General features: G+C 33.7%; 1 protein-coding gene across 2 annotated transcripts in view; it reads right to left on the reverse strand.

Annotated features, from left to right (window-relative positions):
* Nucleotides 1-12,961, reverse strand: part of ZDHHC17 (zinc finger DHHC-type palmitoyltransferase 17) — a 95,831-nt gene that overhangs the window by 11,425 nt on the left and 71,445 nt on the right. For both annotated transcript variants that reach the window (XM_064376954.1, XM_064376955.1), the window contains one exon: nucleotides 493-615. In XM_064376954.1, coding sequence (XP_064233024.1) covers nucleotides 493-615 — 123 coding nt within the window. The remainder of the gene's footprint in view (nucleotides 1-492; nucleotides 616-12,961) is intronic.

Consider the following 12,961-nt stretch of genomic DNA (forward strand, 5'->3'; position numbering starts at 1 on the left):
TCTCTAAATACACAACATTGTTAGATTATAAAATTGGTTTGCTAATTACCTGCGTTATAAGAAAGGGATGCCCTGGATGGTACATACAATATTTTAGCTACTGGGATGGTGTAGCTGCACTATTAACCAATTTATTGACCTTCTAGTTTAGTCATTTAGCAAACATCTACTGAATGCAAATTATTTCCTGGAGAGTTACAGAGATATTTAAGATTTACAGAGTCATTTAAGATACACACCCCTCAAAGCAATCACAGCGGCCTTGTAAAGGAGAGAAACATGAAATTATAAAATGTCATGGAAGTGTTATGGACAGGCATCACAAGAGCACCAAGGGTGAGCACCAAATAAAAGATACGTAATCTCAATTTAGCTTAAAGTAACCATCTTATATTGTAAAAGATAGTTACTTCCTTTGTACTCTAGTTAATCTGCTATAAATACTGATAATTTGGCAGTTAAATACAAGTGATTTAGTTGGTATTTTGCTACCTTTTTCTTTTGCTCTTCTGTTGCTTTAATAATCCCTGGATCTGATTTCCAAGATTTTCCAAAATTGTAGAAAAGTGCAACACTATTGGCAAGGAATGGAAGATGGATAAATAAAAAGTTGAGATGTGCCTAAAGTTAAGGAATCTAAAGAAGCAATGATAAATGAATTACTATTATATATACTTACAATCTATAAAATTTTTACAAAACACCTACCAATCAAAAAAAATACAAGCTGTTTTCCATTATGTTTATAACTACATGTAAAAATAATGTGACTTCTTCATAAATTTTAAATTATGTAGACTTATCTGATACTTTAAAAGTTAGTAATTAAAAATTCAATCAATATTTTTAAATGACTAATTTTTTGACAAAAATGAAGGGATTTCTCTCATTCAAATTTATTAACAGATACTTTATATGTATTGCAATCTTTATATATCTACCAATTATTACAGGTATCATACTCATATATTTAAAAGATTGCTTTTAACCATAGAAAAGTCAAAAAAGAAAAAACTCACTTTTGCCTTTTTTTGAACACACTGAAAATTGGTTTCAGAAAAAAATATAAGCTTGCTTAGTTTGTATGTTCACATTTTTTCTATCAAAACATAAGAAATATACTAGGCACTTAAAACACCATAAAAATAAAGCAATGTTGCTAGAGCAATACATTTCTGAGACACAAAACACCGGGTATACTCGAATATCATTTGCAAGATTTTACGTGGATACAAGTACCATACAAGAATTTCACAAGATTTTTTCATATTATCATGTGTACCCACTGTTTACATTTCTCAGGAAGCACAGGTAGAAAAAGAACAGTTTCTTGAATGAAATCATTCTATATTTGTTTGGAAAATACCAAAACACTAAACAGCCACTTGACATACAGGAGAAACAAAAGACGAAATAAAAGATTAGTTACTATCACCTGCCATATTCAAAAGTGATTTATCTTTTCCTTTTTTCTCCAGTTCCCTCTTTTCCCTCAATTTTTTCCAATCTTATTCTACAAAATATACTGGTACAGCAAGCAAAGAGTAAATAAGAAGTCAAACTTTCAGCTGTTCCAACTCCAGCTCTGGAGAATCAAGTGTGTAGAATGCTGAGGCTTGATATTACTCAGGGGCAGCACTTTTATTGATCACAAGTTTTAAAAAGGTTCTAACATGTAAATAAATAGGTCAAACTCTCAGGACCTGGATTAAATTTGAATGGGGCCAGCTGAACATATGACTATATATTTGAAAGGTATATTAAGGAATTAAATACTCAATGAACTTATAAAATTTTTTTCCTTGCTCTTTAAAGAAATTAGGTATCTTCAAATGGTAGACTGAACTTAGCTTTAGCAATAGATTAGACAAGCTAATTTTAAAAATTTAACTGAAATAGGCTGGGTGTGGCGGCTCACACCTGGATTCCCAGCACTTAGGGAGGCCAAGGTGGGTGGATCACGTGAGGTCAGGAGTTCAAGACCAGCCTGGCCAACATGGCGAAACCCTGCCTCTACTAAAAATTCAAAATTTAGCCAGGCATGGTGGCACATGCCTGTAATCCTAGCTACTAGGGGGTGCTGAGGCAGCAGAATTGCTTGAACTCGGGAGGCGGAGGTTGCAGTAACCCAAGATTGAGCCACTGTACTCTAGCCTGGGCAACAGAGTGAGACTCAGTATCAAAAAAAAAAAAAAAAAAAAATTAACGGAAATAGGCACACTCTACAAATATATGGCTGTTTTCAGTATTAATTTTATTATTAGAGAAAATGAGAGAGCACTAAAAAAAAAAAAAGCATAAAGACAGAAATAGTAACTCTACAACCCAAAATTAAGGTTCTTTTAATTTTGGTATTCTGCATTTTTAATTACGACTGGTATCATAATATATCTAATTAACAAAATAACACATTAATCACCAACTATTTGCCATTTAAGCAGCACAAGAACCCTACGATAAATCCTGCTATTATCCCCACTTTACAGATGATACAACTGAAGCAGAAGCTACATTGTCCAAGATTCCAGAGTGAGTTAGAGATAGAGCATGTATTAAAATTCAGACTCCTATTACCTATGCTATTCAGCCTCACCAAACTACTCAACACAACTTCCTACGCCAGTAAATATTACGGAAACAATATCTTAGGTATGAACATTTTAAAGGCTTGCGATATAAATATATACACACACTTTTATACTATTATTTTCCAGAAAGACATCCAATTTATAACCCCACAAACAACACATAACTGATTAGTACATTTGCTTTAACAGTAATGAAAAAAAATGTGCTTTTAATTTATATTTTTGCTTTTATGTTTAAACAGTCCTCCAATTAAAGATAAATTTACCATCAATGTTTTCTTTTGTTTATAGAATCATTTTTTACATTTAATTCTTTACTTGTTTTTTTGATATCTGTTATGAAATGCAGCTCTCATTTTATTTTTAAACAAATTTATCTAACTAGGCTTTCTTTCAAGAATAGAAAGAAATTCATACACTAAATTTACTTCCCATAACACTCAACAAAATGAAATAAAAACAGTAAATCAAACAAACTGAGTGCCTCCCAAAATACTGGCAACAAATTTGAAAAGGGGATAGACCACATTATATCAGAAAGCTCAAAACTGAAGACCACAAAAAGATGATTCTGGTGAGGCAGGCTGCCTGGGGTAGCTCCTAATCCTGCTCTACCTATACTAGTACTATGAAAAACCGTAGATGAGAATTCTCATCAGTTTCACCCTGACCCTTTACTATGGACTAAACTGTTTCCTCACAAGGCATATGTTGAATCCCTAACCCCTACAATCTGACTGCATCTGGAGATGTGGTCTTTGGGAAGCAATTAAGTTTAAATTAAGTCATAAGGGTGGGAGCATAATCCAACAGGATTGTGGCCTTCCTCACATAAGGTAGAATGAGAGATTTCTTACTTTCTCCTCACCATGTGAGAACACAGCAAGAAAGTCAACATGGGCAAGCTAGGAAGCGAGCCCTCACCAGAACCCAAACATGCTGGCACCCTGATCTCAAACTACCAGCCTCCAGAACTGTGAGAAGACAAATTTCTGTTGTTAAACCACCCAGTCTCTGGTATATCATTATGGCAGCTTCAGCTGACTAATATACACTCCACTCCTCAGCCCCACTCAATTGGAGAAAAATAACTGAAATGGTGAGTAGATAATTTTAAAAGTCAAGAAAACCCCTTCAAGAATAGAAGTCCCTGAATACCACTGCATGGCTTCCACTAAGTATCAAGTATCAATACCAAGGCTTGTCATTAATAAGGTGACTTAACAAAATTGAGGGGATGGCTGGTGAGGGATAATTCCAACATCATCCTATTTCTAAGGCTGGGTAGAATAAAACCTCAGGAAAAACTTTTAGCAAGATCCTAAGACAGCTAAACCCAAGTTTCTGAGCAAGAATTTACAATTGAGCTCTCTTTTTCTCAGGCTACAGAAAAATGAATAGAAATTTAGCCAAACTGTAACACTGAAGGCAGTAATCTGCCTCCAACATCCTTGTATCAAACAGGACAGGAAAAACTTCAAAGATTACAATATATCAGAGAAAACATAAAAGTCTGAATATATTTGTCCAGGTCAATCACAAGCAAGATGAAAGATGAAAAGAAATGACATAACAACTATGCTAGTGTATTTAAAAACAAAACAAAAATAATAAATCAGAAAAAAAGATGCACAGCATTCACAAAGCAGCTAATTCAGTACGGAAAGAAGCAACAAATTTGGACAATGTTGAATTAACTAAAGATGCTTCATAATTAAATTATGAATCCTATAAAAGCTTAAACATAAGATCATAAAACAATTAGAATCAGATAAAAGGAGTGATTCTAGAAGAAAACAGACTGAGATCAAACAAAAACCATTACACAATATACGAAATAAAAATTTATAAAGATGAACACAAAGAGGATAAAAAAACTGACAATCAGTAAAACACGATAATTAGAGACAAAAACTGGGCATGGTGGCATGCACCTGTAAATCCAGCTACTCAGGAAGCTGAAGCCAGAAGATCACTTAAGCCCAGCAGTTCAAGAAGAGCCTGATCAACACAGTTAGACCTCCATCTCAAAAAATAATAATAATGATAATAATAAAGATTAGAGACAAAAGTATGAACACAGATGACTGTCAAAGATAATTCAACCCATGGATAATTTTATCCCAGAAGTAGTAAATACATTAAATAGAATTAAGAAATCCTAACAGAAAGTTTCAGATAAAATGAAAGAAAACCTTCATTTGTATATATTACATATAGAATATACAAATGTAACTTCCATTTTAAATACAGCATCCTGAAAAGACACACCGTATATTAAGAAAATCTGAGGGACAATAATTAACATCCTCTGAAACATACTGGTTGCTTTTTAATTTCAATGGTAATGTGCTCGAGTAAAAAATTTTTTAATAGAGAAGGAGGAAGAGGAGGCAGAAAAAAAATTCTTTTTTTTTTTAATAAAGACAGGGTCTCACTCTGTTCCTCAGACCAGAGTACAGTGTCATAATCATAGCTTACTGCAGTCTCGAACTCCTGGGCTCAAAGGGTCCTACTACCTCATCCTCCTGAGTAGCTGGGACTACAGGCATGCACCCTCAACTTCAGCTGATTTTTTAAATTTTTGTAGACCCTGTCTCTACTAAAAATACAAAAATTAGCCAGGCGTAGTGGCACACGCCTATAATCCTAGCTACTTGGGAGTCTGAAGCATAACAGCCACCTGAACCTGAGAGGCAGAGGTTGCCGTGAGCTGAGATTGTGCAACTGCACTCCAGCCTGGGTGACAGAGTAAAACTCCCAAAAAATAGTAATAATAATTAAATATTTTTAAGTGTGTTGCTGAGCTGCTAGTAGGGTAAGAAAACCCCCTGGAGACCAGAGATGATAAATAAACACAAATCTAGAGGTAAAGTGGTTCAGATATTTAGTGTCCACTCTTCAAGATTTGCTTATCCCTATATACTATTTGCAAGAGACATTTCTAAAATTCAAGGCCATAAATGATTTAAAGCAATATTAATTAAAATAAATAGTCATCACTAATGCTTTTTACTATGGGTCATTATATATTGATAAAAGGTTCAATTCATTGGAAAGTATTCTAAACTTTTACATACTTAATAATGAAACTACAAAATATGTAAGGCAAAAAACTGACTGAACCACAAAGAGAAACTGCTAAATATACCAACATAATAGAAGATTTTAACATAGTTCTCTCAATAAATGATGCTGCAAATAGGTAAAAATTTGGTGATGATATAGTGACTTAAGCAAACCAATTAAGAAGCTTAATCTTCTTTATGGAATGAAGCTGAAGCAGCATATGAAATGTTACTTTTTAAACTTAAATGTTTCTAACAGAAAATATCAGTGAAAACTAAACAACTGAACAAGAAAAAAAATAAGCAGACAACAGGAAATAAATAAAATATACTGAAAGTGAAAATAGAATGGATTAATAAAACCTAAAGTTGTTACTTTGAAAAATCCAATAAAATACATTAACTAAAAAATAGCTCTAATTAATACTAGGAATGAGAGGGGGGTATAGCAGCTAAGTAAAAAAACAGAGAATGTGGTACATCTGAAAACAAAAGAGATGGACAAATCACTAAAATATATAAACAAACAACTGAGTCAAATAAACTATATATTAAAAAATTATTTAACATAAAGCAAACCCCAGATGAAAATGATTTTACAAAGTCTAATAAACATGTAGTCAATAACTTCAATCTAACCCAAACCCTTTTAAAGACATTTAAAAACAGTACCCATTTTGAGGCTATCATGTTGATATCAAAACATAACAAAGACAATCCAAAAAAATTATAATTTCATTCCCAAATGTACATGCAAAACTAGTAAAAAGTTTAAACCAGCAATGTATAGAAAAATAAGACATTTTGCCCATGTTTGTTTACTCCAGGCATGCATAAGTGGTTCAACATTAGAAATAGTCTATTAATACATTATTTAATATAAACGCATAAAGAAAAAAACATAATTCACAAAAAGTAAAAACAAAAGGGGCGTGTAGAAGGAGAGGTTATTCATCAAATCCAAGTAAACACTTTATAATATCACACTCAATGGTAAAATACTAGCCCTTTAAAGTCAATCTTCTAAAGATGATAACCTTTAAAGTCAGGAACAAAATGAGGACACTCATTCTGTGTCTATTCCACAGTGTACTAAGATCCCAGCTAATATAATACAATCACTAAAGGAATTAAATGCTAGAAAGAAAAACAAAATTCAGTCTTTACACGTTAATGATTATCCCCATGTCATATATCCAAAATACCCCCAAATTAGAATAAAAGGCTTTAGCAAAATTGTTGGCAATAACTAATAAGCTACATTTCTATAAACCAAACACAAATAGAAAATTTAAAAATTCATAATTTAAATTAAAATTATTTAAAAAATAAATCTGAGATATAAACTTCTACATAAGAAATTATATGACTTCACCAAAAAACATAAAAGATCTAAGTATCAAAACTACTTTCTCTAAATCTACAGCTCAAATAGAATTTCAATCAAAATGGCATAAGGCTGGCTGGACATGGTACTCATGCCTGTAATTCCATTACTTTGGGAGGCTGCAGCAGGTGTATCACTTGAGGTCAGGAGTTTGATACCAGCTTGTCCAACATGGTGAAACTCCGTTTCTACTAAAAATACAAAAATTAGCCAGGCATGGTGGTGTATGCCTAATCCCAGCTATTTGGAAGGCTGAGGTGGGAGAATTGCTTTAACCCAGAAGGTGGAGGTGCAGTGAGTCAAGATCACGTCACCGCACTGCAGCCTGGGCAACAAAGCAAGACTATCTTAAACAAACAAACAAAAAAGCCATAAGGCTTTTCATGGAACGCAAAGAGCTTATGCTAAAAAAATTTAAATGGAAGAGCAAAAGGCCAAAAAGAGCTAAGACATTCCTGAGAAATAACAAACTTGGAAAAATTGCCCTGCTCAGATATAATTTAAGAACAAAGCTATAAGATTATACAGTGTTAATAAAGGCAAATAGATCAATAAACCAGAGTACCTAGGAAACTTGATGAATATCAAGGTTGAGACTGCAACTGAGTGAAGAAAAGATATGCTGGAACAATGACCTCTCTAATAAGGGGAAAGATACTGATCCCTCCCCTCACATCAGTCTTCATTTACAGTAGTCAAATGCACACAATTGAGAATGCAAATCACAGAATATCTTTAATGACCTCAGAGAAACTCTTGTGGGAAAAAAAGATATACAAAAATATTTATAGCAATATTATTAGAATTCATGAAAAGTGCTGGGTGACTAGATACCTGAAGACAGACATTAAAAGGCTTAGGGGGTTTTGAAAGGAAACTGGGAGAGATACACAGAAAACAGTGAAGTCTAACGAGTAACCTACAGAAAAAAATGCTTAAGAGGAAATGCATGGGAGAGAATTCCGTACGATCTTGATTTTTTAAATATATGCAATCATCCCAGATTCTGCACACTGTTCATATGTTTCTTGAGTTTAAAGAAGTTCAATTTTGCTTAAAGCCAGGTTGAAAAATAACTTATTTTCAGACACAAAATTTCTAATAACCTTTTGTCAATATTTCAAAAGTGTTGCCAACACAATAAGCAGTTGACTATACTGGCTATGTCAGTGAATTTCAGAGTTGTTTAATTATAATTTAAAAAGCATAGTCAGTGAAAAATTTTTAAAATTAAAAGGCAAAAAACCAAATAAAATCAGTCATGAGTCCAATTCCTAGAGATAACCACTATTAAAATGATACATATCACTTCCAGCTCTTTTTCTTTGTGCATTTTAAACTTCATTCTGTAATTTAGTATTTTTTCACTTATTTGATCTTAAATATGGGCCCATATCATTAAGGCAGGAAAGTATTTTAGTGGTTATGTAATACCAATTCCATAGGTAGTGTAACTGATAAAACTCTCCCCTTATTTAGGCTGGCTATTCAGGTTGTTTTCATTTTTTTCCCCATAATAAATGATATGAAGAGAAACATCCTTGTAAATAAATCTTTGATCTTACAATTGATTATTTACTGACATATGATTAAGAGATTAAAGAGTATTTTTAAAAATTGTTCTAGAGGCTAACAAACTGTTCTCCAGGAAGGTTTAAAAACGTAAAATTATATTCAGAGTATAATATAAGGACATTTGAAGATACACTGAATCAGGCCAGAAAGCTGAGTCCAACACCAAACTCTTAATAATTTCCCACCTATGTGACTTTGAGCAAGACATAACAACTTCTCAGAGCCTCAATATTCCCATCAGTTAGAAACAGTATTAAATTTGTGTGTGTGTATATATATATGTTTTTTTTAATCTCAACTATTTTGAGAAGTAAAATAATGTATCTGAAAAACTATAAACAAAAAAGCACCAAATAAATATGAAGTGTTTTACAGGGAAGTAATTATTCAAAGAACAGAAGAGTAAGAACTTATTAGAACAAATAGTTTAAATCAATTTAAAATTCATTATCACCATAAAAACACCTATTAAGTAACTTAATAAGCTGGGTATCATATTACCTAAGAAACCAAAATAAAATTTATAAAGTTGATCCTCACACCCACTTGATAAAATTTATAACACCAAAATCAATATTCATGGCACTTTTTTAGTCACTCAACAGGCATGAACAAAGCAGTAAAAAATGTGAGTCACCCAATGCACACATTCTCAGCTGAGGCTGAGCAAAGCAACATTCTGTCTTCTTGTTTTAGTTCTCATAACTATAAACAAGTGTCCTTTACATGGTCTATTTAGGGCCACATTTTTGTGCTTTCTGCTGATTTTGCTGTTTAAAAGGACCTTCAAGCACAGTACTGAAGTGCTATCATGCTCTTAAGCACAAGGAGGCTGTGATGTGCTTTACAGAAAAAATTCCTGTAATAGATAAGCTTCATTCAGGAATAAGCTATAGTGCTGTTGGCCATAAGTTCAAGATTAATGAATCAACAATACATATTAAATAAGATTTTTTAAAAAAGAAACACATGCAAAACAAAGTTATGTAGTGATCAGTTGATACCAATACTGTTGTGACCAGAGCCATGTGGGAACCTAACTCTGTATTTCTCTTAGGAACAATGGTTCAGTATTTTCTATTTCAGTGCTTGCAGCAACTTCACAGAACTACTGTGAATAATGAAAAAGAACTGTAATTATATTTTTCAAAACTAGTATAAATCAGAGTTAATTACATAGGTAGCATGAGTTGCACGAGACATGGTCAAAGCAACAGAAAAGAGCCTGAGGTCATCAGAAGTGATCCTGGACAACTGCTGCTATTTTATCTTAAGGTACCTGAATCATCACTGTATATTATGAGCCTGTGGCTATTTCCTGTCTAAGATCCTTTGTGCCTCCATTATAACTTACTCGTGCTCTTTTCTGTTCCCTTCCCTAGAGGTTTCTGAAGCTTCTCACACTGGCTTTAGAAGTATCAAACTAGGAGAAAAACACAGTTGCAAAATCATAGAGGACCTAGAAATACAGTTCTTTTATAACATGAAGTATAGGTTTTCCTTTGCATACGCGGAATTTAAAGTAATCTGTGATTTTACCACACATTTCATGAGTATCATTTACACATACACAAATGTTCAAACAAAAGAAATTGTTGGCCAGGCATGGGTCCACACCTATAATCCCAGCACTTTGGGAGGCTGAGGCAAGAGAACCACTTGAGCCCAGGAGTTTGCGATTAGCATGGGCAACACGGCAAAACTCAGTCTCTACAAAAAATACAAAAATTATCCAGGCATAGTGGTGTGTTCCTGTAGTCCCAGCTACTCGGGAGGCTGAGGTGGGTGGATCACCTGAGCCTGGGAGGTTGAGGCTGCAGTGAGCCGTGATTATGCCATTACACTCTAGTCTGGGTGTGACAGAGTAAGACCGTGTCTCAAAAAAAAACCCACAAAAACAAACAAAAACCCAAAAACAAAAGGAATTGTGAATACACATTTAAAATAACTTTAGATATAACTTAGATTTTAGAAGTCATCAGAAATAGTAATGTGCACCTTTAAAAAAAAAAACCAACCCTTTTTACATGTCAGGTATGTCCTCAGGTGTTCATCTTCTCAAGAACTTTGGGACAGTGCTACTATCATCTCTCTTTTACAGACATGTAAGAATAAAACTTGATATTCTCATACAGCATTTTTATTTGAAAAATTAAGATGCAATTTATTCAATGTATTTACAAAATGAAATCTGTATCAATCTATTTTAAAGGCAGAATTATTCAAACAGGGTAAGCTAAATAGACTTGATTGTCCTGGTCCTCCCTTCAAAATCTGCCTCTCCTAGTTTCAATTTCTAACTTTAGCTATTTTATACTATTTCCCAAGCTTTAGCTATTTTATACTAACTGAATAAAGGAAAAAATTGAAATTTTACTATATAATACGCTCTAGCATTAATTTTTCATTATTTGGTAAGTTACTGACTTTCCTGCTTCTTGCCACTTACACATAACAGGAGTACAGAAACAGTTTAACATTATTTTGAGATCTGAATCTGAGTTTTTTTCTTGAATATAACTTTTAATGTCCAATTTAGGAAACATAAAGTTAGAAAATATGTCTGGAATACTAAAGTCATTTCAGAGGTCAATGCTTTTTATAACTTTAAAATAAATGAGGTAATGAAAACAAACAAATCTGTTTTACTCATACTAAGTGTTCCAATATGGCAATTCTAAAGCTTAATAAATCCTTGAGGAATAATTTTTAAGACAAAGTATAATACAAGGCCAGAATTTGCTAGTGAAAACTGCCATATGGAAGAATTTCAATAGATACTTACACTAAGAAAATATTTAAAAGTACTACTCTTTCTGAAAGCAATTACATAATGCAGTAAAAATATAAGAATCAGAAGTGTAGTTACAATTCTGTGCCTTAGGTCTCAAAAATAAAATAAGCACATTTTGTGTTTCAACTAAGACACAAGGCGACTTAATAAAAAGAATACAGTATTATGATATGCAAGGTTGTGAAGTGAAACCAGGTATGAATAACTAAGATTGCTTAGAATAGTTACAAGTCACCAAAAATTGCATACCATTTAAAACATATACTTTTGGTAGTAATGTTTTGAAAAATACTTAATTAACATTTAAGAAACGTGTGCCTTTATTACAATAAGTCAGTCTATCTTGCTGACTGAACTTTTTCTATGTAAAAATATCAAAAATTGACACTGGCTTTATTTCTTTATTGGCACACAGGCATACTTACAATTTCAATTATATTAGTTTTTAAAAGTATATTAGTAAGTCGTGGTGGTGCATGCCTGTAGTCCCAGCTACTTGGAAAGCTGAGGCAGCAGGATTGCTGGAGCCCAGGAGTTCAAGCCGCAGTGAGCCATAGTTGTGCCACTGCATTCCAACCTGGCAACAGAAGATCTTGTCTCTCAAACATAAAAATTAAAAAAAAATTTAAACAGGGAAAGTATACTACACTGACAATTTGCTGAAGATAGCAAATGTGTGAAAATACAGCATTACATGCTTTTCATAAAGGCAAAAGAGATGAAACACCTTTTCATGAAGGCAAAAAAGACGAAGAGGGAAGATTAACTCTTATTTACCACAACAAAATAAGTAGTGGCATTAAAAAAATATTTAGAGGCCAGGCGCGGTGGCTCAAGCCTGTAATCCTAGCACTTTGGGAGGCCAAGGCGGGTGGATAATGAAGTCAAGAGATTGAGACCATCCTGGTCAACATGGTGAAACCCCATCTCTACTAATACAAAAAATTAGCTGGGCATGGCGGCGCGTGCCTGTAATCCCAGCTACTCAGGAGGCTGAGGCAGGAGAATTGCCTGAACCCAGGAGGCGGAGGTTGCTGTGAGCCGAGATGGAGCCACTGCACTCCAGCCTGGGTAACAAGAGCGAAACTCCGTCTCAAAAAAAAAAAAAAAAAAAAAAAATTTAGAGAAAATAGTTTAATACCAAAACATAAAAATCAACATTTGGTAGAAAGGCTTAAAATATGTTTAGTTAGAAAAATACATGTTTCACAATCCCAACTTGATCAGAAACTAGCTACAGAGCCTAAATTTTTCTCAACTATAAAATCGAGATAGCTGGGTTGAATGGTAGAGTTCTTTTTTTAATTCCCCTTTGAGATGGAGTCTCACTCCGTCATCCAGGTTGGAGTGCAGTGGCACCATCTTGGCTTACTGCAACTTCCACTTCCTGGGTTCAAGTGATTCTTCTGCATCAGCCTCCCGAGTAAGCTGGGACTATAAGCATGCGCTACCACGCCCAACTAATTTTTGTTATTTTAGTAGACATGGGGTTTTACCACACTGGCCAATCTGGTCTTAACTCATGACCTCATGATCCACCTGCCTGGGC

This window comes from Aotus nancymaae, unplaced genomic scaffold (genome assembly GCF_030222135.1).
Source record: "Aotus nancymaae isolate 86718 unplaced genomic scaffold, 86718_ANA_hifiasm-v0.15.2.pri h1tg000016l, whole genome shotgun sequence".
Taxonomy (NCBI): domain Eukaryota; kingdom Metazoa; phylum Chordata; class Mammalia; order Primates; family Aotidae; genus Aotus; species Aotus nancymaae.